We start from the raw sequence: 16,754 nt of genomic DNA, 5'->3' as shown, positions 1-16,754 counted from the left end.
ACTGGTTCAGAAACAGTGGAAAAAGTGGATCAGAGAAGACAGCCTTTTTGCACAATGCGCAGGATTGACCACTTCGGTACCACAGCGAGTATAACAAGCATGCTTTACTGCATATACACTCATTTTACTGTTGTAGGTTTAGTAATGCCTTAAAAGTAGAATGATAGGCAAAACTTCCCCCTTCCATTTTGGATAGAGTAAGAGTTAAAACCCCTTCAGGATTTGTTTTATTTAATTTTTTCGCCATGTGTCCCATTGCGAAGATTTTCCCTTCACTTCCTGTCCCATAGCCAAACAGGAAGAGGAGGGAATTGTAGCAAATTAAGAGAATTCCTTGGGGGGCCCACTCTATTACATTTCTGAAGACAACTGAAAGTTTGGGATTTTCTTTTAGTTTCAATGATAGTGGTTAAAAACTTGTGGTGATCAAATACCACCAAAAGAAAACCATATGTGGGAAAAAAATATGACAAATTTGGTTTAGGTACAGTGTTGCATTACCGCACAATTGTCATTCAAAATGCAACAGCGCTAAAAGCTGAAAATTGGCCTGGGCAGGAAGGGGGTGAAAGTGTCCAGTATTGAAGTGGTTAACCACTTAAAGACCAGGCCTATAAAACGACGGTCGTTGCAATATTTTAATGTCACACTATTTGCGCAACGGTCTTTCAGTTTCTAAAGCATTTTTGGGGGAAAAAAAAAAAACACTTCAATAAAAGAAAAAAAAGAAAAAATTAGCCCAATTTTTTGTATAATGTGAAAGAGGTTACCCCAAGAATCGTGATCTTTATTCTAAGCAGGAAAATCGCGATTCTCATTTTAACCAGAATCGTTCAGCTCTACACCAACCCTGTTGGGCTGCACCGGGCAGCACTGCCCAACACAGAAAAAAGCAATTTGCCTTATGTCCTTAGAGTTCAGTTACTCCAATGTGCTGTGTAGAACAGTTTGCATTTCTACACAGCGCACTGCAAAACACAGCAGTTTAGATAGAGTTAAATGAAATGTTATTTTGGGACATTACAAAAAATGGAAAAAAAAAAGGTAAACAGTGATGTGTTGTAACAGCACCTCTGCACAACGTACAGCGGCAGCCACGCCTTTAAACAAAGCGTAATGTGCACCTGCTGATTTAAATGGACCCTAAAATGATTACAACTTCAGAGCACAGGTCTTATAGGTGTTAGAGATACTGACATAGAAAGATCACGTCTTTCTGCATGTATTTTTTTTTTTTAAATGTAACCAGACATAGCAAATAATGGGATTTTTTAATTACTGTAACATCCATTTCTCTGATGTTCATTGAGGTTATACTGCCCCCTACAGGAGTAGTACACCAAGCAGAAAAAAAAAAAAAAAGTCTGGTTACACCTATAGGCAGTCCCAGGGGGTATACTCCATCTCTGCGCTATAGGTACTCCACAAGAATTACAACTCCACAGGAGGGGTGGGTGCCGTGTCCACCAATGAACATTAGAGAAATGGATTTTACAGTAATGAAAGTCACTACTAAACTGAACTATGGATCCACCCACTACTGCAAGCTACCAATCAACAGCAAGGTGGAACTGATGGGGGAACTAGTCTCAGTCCCTGATCAGGCTCCACCTACCCCAAATACAAAGCAGGAGCGCACTGTAGGAGTGTTCAGTATAGACACTCTGACCTCAGTGTCTGCCTAACAGGCACATGAATCAGGTGCAAGCACTGAATTTTCGGTGTGCCGCTCCATGGTGTCTACAACACTCTTTAATACACCCCCCCCCCCCATAACTTCAGAAGAATGTTATTTAAATGGGTTATATAAAACCTAAGGTCAAAGTCATACTGGCAATTCTGGTGCTGGCAAGAACTGGCCAGTCTCAAAGCTCTTCGGAGGACATACCAAGAACAACTAACCCACTAGCACATGTTGCTCCCTCATTTGCTAGGGGATCAAGGTGGCACTTTCTCACTAGCAATTTAGGTTATGCAACATTATGTATCCTATCCTGTATTTTCTAGAGATCCGGTCACTGATTAATTCTCACTAGCAATAGGTCCACCAGTGTGACATGAGCTTAATAGGCCGATTCAAATGGCGATTTTAAAACAACTACATAATGGCTCTCCTTAAGCTGATGTGAGCCGGCAAATCTGCCACTACCAGTCTTGTTGCTGGAAATTGGTCACAATCACCAGAAGCAGGATCACCAAGACCGCCTGTCTGTCCCTATAGAATCGCTCGCTTGCTAGCCGAGGCAGCAAGAAAGTCTCCCCCATCACTAGCAATTAAGATTTGGCAGCAAGCAGGAGAGCGAATCAGCTGCCTCAGCTGGAGAGGAAGCAATTCGATAGTAACAGACAGGCAGCTTCTTAGATATTCTGACGCTTACTGTTCTGTCGTTCATAGCACAGTTGCCCATCTGACATCATCCTTAGTATTTGCGTTACTGGGGGAAAAAAATACACGCAGTCAATGTAATTTCTTTGTCTAAGTGATTTGTAGCTCTGTCGTGGATCAGATTTGTGGTATTTGGAGCCATCTACAGAATCACCAGCTTCATTAGATACTCATGTTATCCAATGCAGCAGATGGTGATCATAGCACACCTGAGATTTGAAGCTATATGAAGAAACATTGTAGCCAGCTCTGTGACAAGCTACCAATCACCTCAAAAAAAAATACAGAGATTTGTAGCTGCTACAAAATCACCCATAACATCAGCCAACACCAGGTCACACTAGCAAAATTGTAGCAGTTGTAGTGGGGACATAGAGGAGCTAAATACAAATATCCCCACTTATCCTCGCAGTGTTTCTCAACCTTTTTTCAGTCAAGGCACCTTTTAAAATTATGGACAGTCTCAAGGCACCCCATTCTAAAATGTAAACAACACAATGCAGTAACATTTACACGTAGGACACCCAATGTTAGAGGTGATTTTTTGTCCCAAAGCAAATACACCTTTGCACACTAGTACTTACTAGCATTCCAATGTTTCTCTTCTCCCTCGAATTATATCCATCAGTTAACTAATGTCATCCCAGTGCTGAGAGAGGAGCAGAGGGTCAAACAAGAATGCTGTGGAGGTGACAGACATCCTCCTTATTAACTGATGACATCATTGGTTGTAAGGATGCCAGTATCTAAGCCCCCGTTCACATGCAAGCGATCCGACTTCGGGGTGGCGACCTCCGAGGTCGCGGTGCGTGCAGCGCGCCGCGTTCTCGGAGCGGCCGCCACGGACTTCATAACATTGAAGTCTATGGCAGTCGCCTCCTGGTCGCCCCAAAGAAGCTCCGGACCCTTTTTCTAAGTCGGAGCGACTTGTGTCGCTCCTATTAGAACCGGTCCGCAGCTTCCCTATGGGAGGCGACCTACGGCGACCTGTGAGGCGACCAGGTCGCCTCACAGGTCGCCTAAGCCCCGGTTCACACTAGGGCGACCTGTGAGGCGACCTGGTCGCCTCACAGGTCGCCTCCCATAGGAAAGCTGCGGACCCGTTCTAATAGGAGCAACAAGTCGCTCCGACCTAGAAAAAGGGTCCGGAGCTTCTTTGGGGCGACCAGGAGGCGACCGCCATAGACTTCAATGTTATGAAGTCCGTGGCGGCCGCTCCGAGGTCGCGGCGCGCTGCTCGCACCGCGATCTCAGAGGTCGCCCCTGAAAGTAGCGTCGCTCCTATGTGAACCGGCGCTTAGTGTGAACGGGGGCTAAAAGGTTGTAATGATGCATAATATAAACAGGGCTTTGTGTAACTAAACAGGCTTGATCCACCTGCTTGCATACAATTTTTGATACATTTTTAGGCATTTTGCCAAGGCACCCCAGGGTGCCTGGTCACCCTGGTTGAAAAAGGCTTGTCTAGCTTGATCCTGCCCTATCCCTTCGCTCAGACCTTCATACTGGTCCATGAATATAATGGAAACCCTTATTGACACGGAGAATGGCCCATGGGAGCAGGGACCAAAAAAAATAAAGATCAAGGTTTACAAAGCTTCAGCAGCCTATACATTTAAAGTATTTATGGATTTAAATTGTGACCTTTACAGCAGCCCAGGCCAATGTATATGTGGCTTAAACTAGTCAGGTTTGTGAAAGCCAATTTAAGATGAGGGGCTCCTTTCCACCAGCCAAATTTCAAACCATGTATGGGCAGGCTTGTTGTACACAAGTCAATCAACTTGTGTACAACTGCTCGGTCGAGTTTTTCCTGAATGATCAGTGCCACCGACTATTGTCAGCAACACTTATTGTATTCTGATAGGGGGTGGGGGGGTCCCTGCTGTCACAGTATAATTCCATAGCAGGAAGGATCCCCCAACCACATCATATTTGTGGATGGGGGAATTGGCTCATTTTTTTCTTCAACCTGCTGGTTAAATGAAAGAAAAAAAAAAAAAAAAAAAATCATATGGCTAGCTTAGGACGTTTCAGTGGTCACAGACACTCTGACGTCACCAAGCATGCAATGCAGGACCATTAGCCTGGTATAGTATGCAAAGACACTAATACCGCGTTTCCACTGAGCGGATCGGTTCAGTGCGCTATTTAGAGTGTTTCCATCATAAAAGTGGCCCATACAACCGAACCAAACCGCACCATTCCTGGTCCTCCTTCAGATGTAGGGCCATAGGAAATGGTACGGTTAGGGCAGAGCTACTGGCACCACACGATGTACAGACCCTAACCATTCCGCTCAGTGGAAACTAGGCATATGATACCATTCACAAGCCAGAGCATTAGGGAGAAGTAGGTAAATAATAGCATGAGAAGTATACAATTTGCTTTCCAGGCAACTATCAGCTTTGCACATTACCCAACTCCCCAACCACCCCTCAAAATGAAAAATTAAGTGATGGAACATTTCTCCTCAGTTATTGAATAGAAAATCTTTCAGAAATCACAGAACAGATAAGGTACAATATTTTATTATTTCAATCTCCTATATGACAGGTCTTCAACAAGCTAACCCCAAAAAATAGTGTATTGGCACTGGGGCTTGTTTACCCTTGCGGCTGAGGGGGGGGGGGGGGGGGGGGCAGTAAAACACGTGGTTGAGTCGCCTTTCTACCACTCCCCAACTCCTCTCCCTTAAAGTGATATTACAGCCACAGGGGGTTTATACTTCACTGCTTTGTGCAATGCTATTGCACTGAGCTGTCCCTTACTGGCACAGTCTCCTTCTACTGTTCCCAAGTACCCCCTCAGCAAGCCATGTGCTATTGGGGTACTCGCACGGGTGCGATTCCAAGTCAGGCTGTGGTCGTCCATGGCTGGGCCACACCTCCCACCCCGCTCATTCCTCACAGGATTTGACAGAGCTCCAGGAGCCTATCCTCAATTAAGCTTGTGACAGCAAGAAAAAAAAAAAAAAAAAAAAAGGAGAGCAGGGCTGCCAGTGGGGACAATGCTGGATAGTGAGTGGTTTAAGTATTTAGGGGCAGGGGGAGAAGAGCGATGGGTACAATTTTTGGACCGGGGGGGGGGGGTGTATGAATGCCGTGGTTGCACCGCTTCACTTCATAGCTGCAACAATGGAACCCTGTGTCATGTTCAATGGGCAGCACCAACCAAACGTTACCCATTCAACTAAATGGGTCTGCAACACCACCTTCCTGCAACCACATACTATATACATGGTACAGGCTTTAAAAATATTGTCATCACCCACGGGCGGAACTACCAGGGTTGCAAAGGTCTCACTTGTGACTGGGCCCCAGCATTCCACCTCTGTGCGGGGCCCCGCATCTGAACATGTAAAGGTGTTCTGCATTGGGACCTTAAGGAAGAGCCCTGCAATGGGAGTAAAGAGTCCCATGATCAGTGTGAAGGACCCCAGAGGGAATGATGCCAAGATCAGAGGTCAGGGCAGATCTTCATGGTTTCTTGCACCAGGGCCCTGAAGTTTTTAATTATGCCTCTGCTCCTATCCATCTTATTTATGCTGGCCCTGGGCCCCTGTCCTCTCTTGTCCCCCTGTGCTCTCTCTGGACCCTGTGTGCTCACTCACAGCCCCCTCCCACAGCACTGCTGGGTTCCCCACTCCTGCCAGATGCTGTGAGGAACCTAACAGGATGAAGAGTGGAGAAGGAGCTGATAAATATGTAATTTACCAGCCTCTTCCTTGTCTGAATGGAAAGTCAGTGATCATTACTGATCACCGACTTTGTCCATTCATAACTGAGGCATAGTAAACTGTTTACTAGGCTTCGGTTTATTAAAAGGAAAGCCTCCTTACAGAGCTATTCCTGTCCATTCATTTTGTGCAGCTGAGGCTACAGAGATGCAGATTGAGGGCTGTGTCCTCAAACTCAAAAGGTGAAACAGAGGTTTAGGCTTATGATATTTCACCGGCCCATAAACTGCCTCGCAATGGGGCTCCTAAGTAAAAAAAATAAATAAATAAAATTGTAAAAAATAAAAACTACTGCCGCCAGTGGCAGGACTACCAGGGTCGCACTTGTGACTGGGCCCTGGCATTCACCCTCTGGGGTTCAGGGGAAGGGCCCCGGGGCTGCTCAGTCTAAAATGCCCGGGTCTATTTTTTGTCCCAGTTCGGGCCTTCGGTCAGCCTGTCCGTTAGCGGCGCAGCACGCCCTAATCTGCATGCAGGACGTCGGATGTATGGATTCCAAGGAGAGGTTTTTTTTTTTGAAGCATGCGATTAGAGCCAGAGGCTTTAACGGGCTTCAAAAAAGGGCGGGCTCGGGGCACAGAGCACTGTGCCCCGAGCCCACACAGTTGTGTGACAACAGCGAATGAATATTTGCTATTGCCACACTGATTCTCCTCCCGGCCAATCAGAAAGCAGGTCCCGAGACCTGTTTCCCAATTTGCCAAAGGAGAAGGAATCCTATTGGAGGAGGGAGGAAGGAGACGGCCACTGAGAGGGGACATGGAGGAGACTGAGGGGGGCAGCCTTCGCCGTCTGGAGGAACAAGGCAAGTGAACTTGCGGGGGGGTATGGTGTGGACTGGACTCTGGAGTGAGGGGGGGGGGGCCGTGGTCAGGTGTCCACCTGACCCCCCCCCCCCCCCCCGATGTAGCACCAGCCGCCACTGGTTTTAACCCCCCTTCAGCAACTTGGGATGAGGGGGGTGGCAATTTTTATTCTGCCTAGGGTGGCAAAAATCCTTGCCTCGGCCCTGGCTGTGACCTGCCATTTTCCTGTATGCTGCTTTACTTTATTGGCCACAACAAGAAGGCACACCTGGATACTTCGGTTCAGAGAATTTACCAGTCTGCTAGTGGAATGATCATTGAAGTCCTGGAAAATACTGACATCGACCTTTGCCATAAAACTCACCTTCATAAAAAGCCAACTGCTATATTTACTACAATAATGGGGGGAAAAAAAAAAAAAACAAAAAAAAAACAACGCTAACTCTCTGGCCCAAATAAAGGGTTAGTTTCACCTATACAATAAAACTGCCCATGTAATTCAGAGGCCCTAGAACAATAACCATTGTTTAGGGTTTGAAAGAGAAGCTTTTTTTCAATGTCATACCTGTAGGTCACGTGCAGACACTTGCATTCTTATTGAAAAAAACTCCTAGGTAGGTGACCTTCCACCGCCCTGCCTAGATGGCAGAATGCACTGGGCCCAAAACCTGCACATTTTCTCTATTACACAACGCTGAGCTCACGCACTGCTGCTATAGAAGTAGAGGCAGAGCGTTTGTTCCTGAAAAGACGGGGAGCACATTCTACCACCAGCGCATTCTGCATCTAGGCAGGATGGGGATGAGGGCAAGTTGCCAACCTAGGAGTGTTCCAGGCAAGCTTGGGAGAGGCCACCCATGACCTACAGGTAGCACATTGAAAAGAAAACTTTTTTTTCAAAACCTGAGCAGTGTTTTTAATGTACTAGACAGCACAGGGAAGATGGAGATTGTGTTTCTGCTAAGCAGGAAAACGCATCTCTGTCTTCCTCCAGTTAAGCAACTCCCCACAGTGTTAGAAAGCACCCCCTAAAAGCACACTTAACCCTTTGATCACCCCTGATTTTAACCCCTTTCCTGACAATGTCATTAGAACAGGGAGTGCATTTTAGTACTGATCACTGCATTAGTGTCACTGGTCGCCAATAAAAAGAATCAGTTAGGTGTCCAATTTGTCTGCCGCAATGTCACAGTCCCACAAAAATCCCTGGTTGATCATTACATTACTAGTGAAAAAAAATATGAAATAAAAAATTCCATAAAAATAGCCCATAGTTTGTAGGTGCTATAATTTGTGCGCAAACCAATCAATATACGCTAAATTGTGATTTTTTTTTTTTTTTTACCAAAAATATGTAGCAGAATACATATTAGCCTAATTTGAACACGTTTGTTTTACCTTTTTTTTTTTTTTTCCAAAATTGTCGGTCTTTTTTGGTTTAGAACACAAAAAATAAAAACCAAAGAGGTGATCAAATACCGCTAAAAGAAAGCTCTATTTTTTTTTGGGGGGGGGGGGTTTGGGGAGGAGGACAAAATGTATTTGAGTACAGCGTCACAACACACGCAATTGACAGTTAAATGGGGGGGGGGGGGGTGTAAACCTTCCGGGGCTTAAGTGGTTGAAGTATAACTTTCTTTTTTTTTGGTTTTGGATACAGTGGAGATGGATTAGAACGCCTGTCAGTTTTTATTGCCGTCTGTGCCCCTGTTAAGGAGACTCGCCCTCTCCATTTGTCATGTTTACCAATATTATTGAAAGTGAAAGTAAAAGATGAACCCAAATTTTGGGTTGTCCCTATTAAAGTAATAGATGGGAAATCTTCCAATGGGTACATTAGTTCTGGTGACTAGTCCTTTAATGTGCAGTGATTTCCTCTCACTTCCTGTTTGGCTTTGGGACAGGAAGGAAAAGTAAATCTCCAAAATGGGACAAAGAAAAAAAAAATTCTTACGGGTTATAACCCACCCTTGCTCTATACAAAATGGAAAAAAAAAAAAAAGTTTTGTCTATAGTTCTACTTTAAGAGGTTAAACTGGCCGCATTTGCAGACCCTTTTATCTCTAAAAGAACAGAAGAGGATACAGTTTCTTTTTTATCTCTTTCAGGGCATGTTGTTGATTTAGGCCCCTTTTACACAGGATTTCCTGTCAGTTTTGCAGGCGGACCTGATCAGATGCTCCATTCACCTCTATGGAGCAGCAGAGGTCAAAGGTGACATGTCCAATGACACGCGGCTAGCCGATCTGATCTGGTCCATGAAATCCAGACGGATGATAACCCTATCTTCCAATCCGTCCGCAGGATCGGATGAAAATAGACAAGCAGTCCTCTGCTGTCACTGTACTGTGAGCGGAGACGGACCTGTGATCCGCCTGCTCAGCAGGGATCAATGGATTGATTCTCTCCCCCCCCCCCCCCCCCGGGCAAAACTGAGTCCGCCGGGCGGAACGTCCCTATGAAAGGACCCAAACACTGCTGGCTTTTTTTTGTTTTACAGCTGTGAGCAGAAACGGCTCTGCACTTGTTCCATGAATCGCGGAAATGCCAGATTAAGATTAGGAAGGTTGAACTGAGATTGCAATTTAATAATAATTCATGCAGCTCTAGGACATGGGGTCATATTCAGGTGAAATGCAGGATCCCCAGATATTTAACATAGCGCTATGAAATTAAAGCGGATCTTTAAAGGGATTGTCCAGTCTAGTCTTTTTTTTTTTTTTTTTTCTTAAATAACATACTTACCTCCTCTGTGCAGGTGGCTTTGCACAGAGTGGTCCAGATCCTCCTCTTCCCAGGTCCCTTTTCTGTGCTCCTGGCCCCTCCCTCCAGTTGAGTGCCCTTGCAGCTTGCTATGGGGCACCAGAACTGAATCACAGCTCCCTGATTGGCTGACTGACTTTGACAGCAGCGGGAGCCAATCGCGCCACACTCCTGTTTCAGCCAATGAGGAGGGGTGTCCCGATTTCTGAGCTGAGAAACTCCTGCAACATCGCTGGATAAAGATGGGCTCAGGTAAGTATTAGGGGGGGGGGGTGAGGGGTGCTGCTGCACACAGGTTTATTTTTAATCTTACTGCATGGAATGCATTAAGATAAAAAATCTACTGCCTTTAAAATCCCTTTAATGCATCTAAGCACCTCAAAACTATTTATTTCATATTGAAAGGGGAACTCCTGGTGACCTCCCTATGCATTTGAGATACTCATCCATCTAGTGGATACAGTGTTGTCCTGCTGAGATCCCCTGATGCCCAGCCACAACTCCGTGCCGTGCCATCATATTCTCTCTGACGTCGTTGAGAGGCACGTCAGCTCTTACAGGGTCAGTGTGTGGGCCTCTCGATGACCTTCTGATAGGCCCGCCTCCTCCTGTTCTTGAAGGCTATGCCTCCTGGGATATGTGACGTAAATATCCCAGGAGGCACAGTGAGCAGTGTGCACGTCAATTGCCTAAGTGGCGTGCACGGGGAAGCAGGGCAGACTTAAAAAAAACAAAAAAAAAAAAAAAACACTGTCCTATCCCTGCAGAGGAAGGGAGGATGGGTGGAGAGGTGGGATCGTCCTTGGGAGGTTGGAGATCCACTTTAATATTAAAAGCAAACTCCCCACCCCATGTCTGTATGATTTATTTTGTTGAGAAATCCCCTAGCTTTACTGGCCGTGACCATCTGGAGTATGAGCAAAGGATTCATGTACCTTTCACTTCCTGAAAAACATTTGCCTTTTTTAGTTACATAGTTAGTGAGGTTGAAAAAATACATCAACCTATGATGTGTGTGTGTGTGTGTGTGTGTGTGTGTGTGTTTGCTGTTAACCGTACATTGTATACCCCTGTATGTTGTGGTCTTTAAGGTGCCCATCTAATGATTTTTTTACAGTGGAAAACCCCCTGCGTATTTTAAGGTTAAACCGCCTTTCCTCTAGTTTTAGTGAGTGGCCACGTGTCTTATTGTATTCCCTTTCTCAGAACAGGTTTTTCCATATGCTAGGGTTGCCAGTACAGTATTTGTACATTGATATCATATCCCCCCTCAATCGTCTCTTCTCCAGAGAGAATAGGTTCAGTGCTTGTAGTCTTTCCTCATAGCTGATGTCCTCCACTCCCCTAATTATTTTTGTTGCCCTTCTCTGGACTCTCTCCAGTTCCAGCACATCCTTCCTAAGAACCGGTGCCCAGAACTGGACAACATACTTCAGATGTGGCCGGACTAGAGTCTTGTAGAGAGGGAGAATAATCTCTTTATTTCTGGAGTGAGTCCCCTTTTTTATACATCCCAGTATTCTCTTGGCTTTGCTTGCAGCGGCTTGGCATTGCATGCCACTGCCAAGCCTATTTTCTACCAGTATCCCCAGGTCCTTTTCCATCCTAGACTCACCCAGAAGTTCCCCCCCCCCCCTAGTGAGTAGCTTGCTTTCTGGTACCCAGGTGCATTACTTTACATTTTTCAACATTAAACCTCATCTGCCATGTAGTTGCCCACCCCATTATTTTGTTCAGGTCCGCTTGTAAAGTTTCCACATACTGCCCAGAAGATATTGGCATGCTTAGTTTAGTATCATCCAAATACTGAGATTGTACTAATGTCCCCTACTCTAGATCATTTATGAATAAATTAAAACAGGATTGGCCCCAGGACAGAACCCTGGGGGACCCCGCTTTACACACCCGCCCAATCTGAGTATTCCCCATTAATCACCACCCTTTGCAACCTCCCCTGGAGCCAGTTCTATATCCAGGTACTCACCTTATGGTCCATACCTACCTTCCTTAGTTTGTACAGTAAGCGTTTGTGGGGAACGGTGTCAAAGGCCTTTGCAAAGTCCAGATACACCACATCCACAGGCTTACCTTTATCTAGGTGACAGCTCACTTCATCATAGAAGGTTAATAGATTGGTTTGGCATGAACGATTTTTCATGAATCCATGCTGATTACTACTAATAATACCGTTTTCATTACTAAAGTCTTGTATGTGGTCCCTTAACATCCCCTCCAAAATCTTGCACACTACTGATGTTAGGCTGACCGGCCTATATCTCGGCCCCTTTTTAAATATTGGTACCACGTTGGCTTTTTTCCAATCAGCTGGCACCATACCAGTCTGTAAGCTATCCTTAAAGATCAAGAATAATGGTCTGACAATCACCTGGCTGAGCTCTTTAAGAACCCTCGGGTGCAAGCCATCCGGTCCCGGTGATTTATTTATGTTAAGTTTCTCTAGTTTAGTTCTAAGTCTATCTTCTGTTAGCCATGGCGGTATTTCCTGAGGTGTGTTGTTTAGCTTGGCCTTACAAGCTGGGTTAGTGTAGCCCCCCAATTCTTTTGTGAAGACTGAAGAGAAGAAATTATTTAACACTTCCGCCTTTTCCCTGTCCTCTGTGGCCAAAACTCCCTTATCGTCTTTTATGGGGCCAATGTGTTCTGGCCTCGCTTTCTTACGGTTTATATACTTAAAGAATTTCTTGGGGTTCTTTTTACTCTCCTCCGCTATATGTCTCTCGTGTTCTATTTTAGCCACCTTGATTTCGCCTTTACATTTCTTATTACACTCTTTGTAATGCTTGAATGCTGCCAATGACCCCTCAGCCTTGTATTTTTTGAAGGCCTTTCCTTTAGCATTAATATGCATTTTTATGTTGGAGTTTAGCCACCCAGGGTTTAGTTTTGCGCTTTTAAATTTATTTCCCTTTGGAATGCACTGGCCAATCCCTTTAAGTATGCTCTTGAAGCACTCCCATTTTTCCTCCGTGTTCTTTGTTCCCAGGGTTCTATACCATTTGATATTTTCTAGCAGCGAGCGCAGTTTTGGGAAATTGGCTCTTTTGAAATTCAGTGTCCTTATATTACCCTTGTGTTTCCTATTACTATAATTAATACTGAGACTAATTGACCTATGGTCACTGTTTCCTAAGTTGCCACGTATTTCTATATCCGTGATCAGGTCTGTATTGTTGGTAATCAGTAGGTCAAGTACCGCATTGTTTCTTGTCGGTGCATTCACCATCTGACCCATGAAATTGTCCTGCAAAACATTTAGGAACTGCCGAGCCTTGGCTGAATGTGTGGTTCCTTCTGCCCAGTCTATATCTGGATAATTAAAGTCCCCTATTATAATGGCATTTCCCATCCTTGCTGCCAATCCTATCTGTAAAAGGAGGTCTGCCTCCCCCTCCTTCCTCTGGTTGGGGGGCCTATAGCATACGCCCAATATTTCCTTCCCCTCAGTGCCTTCCCTCAAGTATGCATGAGAAAATTCCTCCTGAAGACTACTAGGATGTATGACATAATTTGCCAAGGCAAGAAACCAGGAAGTAAATTAAGAAATGTGAAAAAAAGAAAAAAAGAAAAAAAGGAGTGTATAAAACAGGTAAAGAGGATACACTTTCCTATCTGTTTACTAATGCTAGCAGCATGAGGATTAAAAATAATCAATGTTGGTTTGGAGAGAAGATCCATTTTAAGCGTATTTCCACTGAGTATTCTGTAGAAACCTTCCAAAAGGAGAGTTTATCATCATTTTAGCCTTGAGAGACACTTGAAATACAATGCAGTATTAGTGCAGCCATCATAAAATATTTATCATTAAACAAAATGGTTAACTTCTACAAGGTCTTGCATAGACCCTGACCACTCTGACAACTCAGAAACCCGTGTGGCTCCAATAACACCACAAGCTCGGCTATAGCCATACATTTCACGTTGTCACTACACTCCTCTCCTCCAGCTGAGGCTTTTAGCAGCACCCCACCAAGGGTTCATCCATCTTAGCTGTGGCTACCCTGGCATGCCCCATTTACAACTGAGCATGAGAGTTGTCAGGTGATACTGGATGTTATCAGGTTTGGAGTGGTTAGGTTTTATCCAATGGATAGCTAGTTTCTGTGAGGCAAGGAATTGTGCCTTTTCAGAAGCTGCCATTAAAGTCTATAGGGGCCAAAACCTCTTGACTTATCCCAAAGGCCTCCTTCAAGCCAGCCATAATGAGATTTTCATTCCTAAACGAAAATTGCTTGATTCCCCCATTAACAGACAGATAGTGTTGATGGGGGAATCCCTCCCATGGAGCCATTGTGTTCTTCTGGTGGAGTGGCAGGGGGGGGGGGGGGGGGGGGAGAACCCAGCAATAATTGCTAGAATCTATAACAGCCGCTGGCAATAATCAAATGTTAAGTGCCGGTTCACATTATTGCGTTTGCAGAGATCGCATTTAATTTGGAGCGCACTGCTCCTTCATTATATGCGATCTCATGTGCGGATGCGAATTCAGCCATACGCTTTGTATGGCTGAATTCGCATTGTATCCGCACCAAAGACACACATGACCCTTTTTTTCAGCCGCATCAGGATCGGATCGCACAGTGGTTCACACTTGTGCGATCCGATCCTGTGCGAACTGTCAGATCGCACTGCGATAAGCGATCAAACTGGGGGTGTCGTTAACATTTAATTGACACCCCCTGCGTATCGCATATGGCAGTGTGAACTGCCAGATGTGCGGATGCGATGCGGGAACAGGCTGCGAATTAGCAGCCTCCCCGCATTGCACAAGTGTGAACCGGGACTAAAAGCTGACAAGCTGGTTGTGCCGAAGTGGATTGATAAATCAGCCTGTCCATACATGGTTTGAATCTCAGCTGGTTCCTGCTTCCATAACTGTCTATGGCTGGCTTTAGACTTGCGGGTGGACAAAAACCATGGTTGAGCCATGTTTTTCCTTCTGCCTGCCTTTCAACTGCCCATCCTTAGTGCCGGTTCACATTTCTGCGATCACAGAGATCTCTGCGGTGCAAATTCAGCCATACAGTTTGTATGGCTGAAATTCGCACCCAACTCGCACAGGACCCTTTTTTTGGTCCGCAGCAGAATCGGATTGCATGGTGGTTCACACCAGTGCGATCCAATTCTGTGCGAACTTTCAGATCGCATTGCGATATGCGATCTGATCCGGGGGGGGGGGGGGTGTCGGTAACTTTTAATTGACACCCCCAGCGTATCGCATATGGAAATGTGAACTGCCCGTGCTACGGATGCATTGAAGGAACACGCTGTATATTCGCATCGTTCCCGCATGGCAGAAATGTGAACCGGCACTTAAGCTGTAATTAGCAGCGGGTGAAGACATCTAGGTTTGTAGCGATTGGTGGGCCCGCTGAATGCTACACATTCATATCAATGGGAGAGTGCTGCAAATGTCCCACAACCCTTTGCAATGCACGTGTGTGTAACGTTTGTTGGCAAATATAGGTGGATAAAACAGGAGGTGAGCAGGCCTTGCATGGGTTCCCCACTGTCTAGCAGTAACCTTTCAAGTGGGACTTGGCTTCAAAGGCAAGAGAGATTTAGGCTGGCCATACATTATACAATTTTCCTATTACATTTCCTTCAACTATGTGGTGAAGGGCCTTCCTGATTGCCTACAAATTAAAGGGGGCTTTGGTTTGACCCGATATATGGTTTGGGTAAATCCAGAGGAAAAATGCATATTCTACATGGAAAGCCTTAGATATGAATCTAAATCTATGCCAAGCTTCAAGCGCCATGCCACTTAGGTGAACGGACACCATTGCATAGAATGGGAACCTTGTTGTTGTTGTTGCGCATTGTAGTACTTCAGGAATCGCGCTTCAAATTGTCAACAAGGTCTGCAGATGACACCAGAGTAAACAAATAGCAGGATCATGAAATCTTAACAATGCCAATAAATGTATTTTGATGGGTAGCAGCCAGGTGGTAACCTTATATACCCTCCAGCCATGGTGAAGCTGGTGATTGGCCACCTGAGCTGAGGACAAGGACATCCCATAGGATTGTGACCCTAATGCTGCGATAGTGGCCTGGAGGAACCTCCATCAGCCATCTGATGGCCCAGCTGTCATTATGTCACCAGCCATGGGCAGCTCACCTGTGCCATTCTCAGCCATATTGGTGTGGCCCCAGGTGTATACTGGGATATATATATGAGTGGGGGGAGGGGGAAGATTACCTGGCCGTCTGTCCAGCCTGCTGGTCCCGGTCACTGACGGCCGCCGTGTAGATCTGCCGGTAGCGCTCAGCCAGGGCCTTGCCTGAGAGCAGCAGCTGGTAGCGGCCCCTGCAGTCAGACTGCGGAGCCGGAGGAACGTCGGGGCCCCCAGACACATTGATGGGCGCCATGCAGGAAGCCGGAGGCACCGGGAATAAGCCGTGTCCGCCAGGTCCGGAGGTGGCGGGAGGTGGAGGAGGGGGTGCGGTAGCTGCGCACATCATCTTCCTCGGTGCTCGGATAAGGCGGGGTGTGAATGTCAGTCCAGAGCCAGCATGGAGCACGCCCGGCCCGCCGCTCACTCCCGGTAATAATGATGATGGTGGATCCGTCTCCTCCTTTCTACACCCGGAATCACCGCAATCCCCGCCCCGAACTCCTCACCATCGTCCCCGTATTCACAGCGCTGTGCCTGGCCTCTCCCAGGAGAAATGTCCGTACCCAATCCGTACACAGCCCGCCGGCTTCACCGCCACACAACACCGCTCACTGCTGCCATCTTATTTCATTATCTCCCCTCTGCTATATCTCTACTCCGTGTGTCTCATCACCCCTCACTCGGAGCATGCTGGGAGCGTACACTCCTCTGCCAGCTTCCTCCTAGCAACACACTGCACCCTGCAGGATTACCCTGTACATACACACACCAACACTACTACCAATACTATACACTTCAACACACTGCACCCTGCAGGATTACCCTGTACATACACACTCCACTACTATACACTACAACACACTGCACCCTGCAGGATTACCCTGTACATACACACACCACTACTATACACTACAACACAC

General features: G+C 46.0%; 1 protein-coding gene across 1 annotated transcript in view; it reads right to left on the bottom strand.

Moving 5' to 3' along the window:
• Positions 1-16,535, bottom strand: part of MYCBP2 (MYC binding protein 2) — a 553,924-nt gene extending 537,389 nt beyond the window's left edge. Inside the window, 1 exon segment of the mRNA XM_082246610.1 lies at positions 15,918-16,535. Within this exon segment, the coding sequence (XP_082102736.1) occupies positions 15,918-16,180 (263 nt within the window). The 5' untranslated portion in view covers positions 16,181-16,535.
• Between the last annotated feature and the right edge of the window lie 219 nt (positions 16,536-16,754).

Source organism: Pelophylax lessonae, assembly GCF_965119305.1.
Source record: "Pelophylax lessonae genome assembly, chromosome: 2".
NCBI lineage: Eukaryota > Metazoa > Chordata > Amphibia > Anura > Ranidae > Pelophylax > Pelophylax lessonae.
The sequence above is the reverse complement of the archived record's forward strand: the minus strand, read 5'-3'. Positions and strand labels throughout refer to the sequence as shown.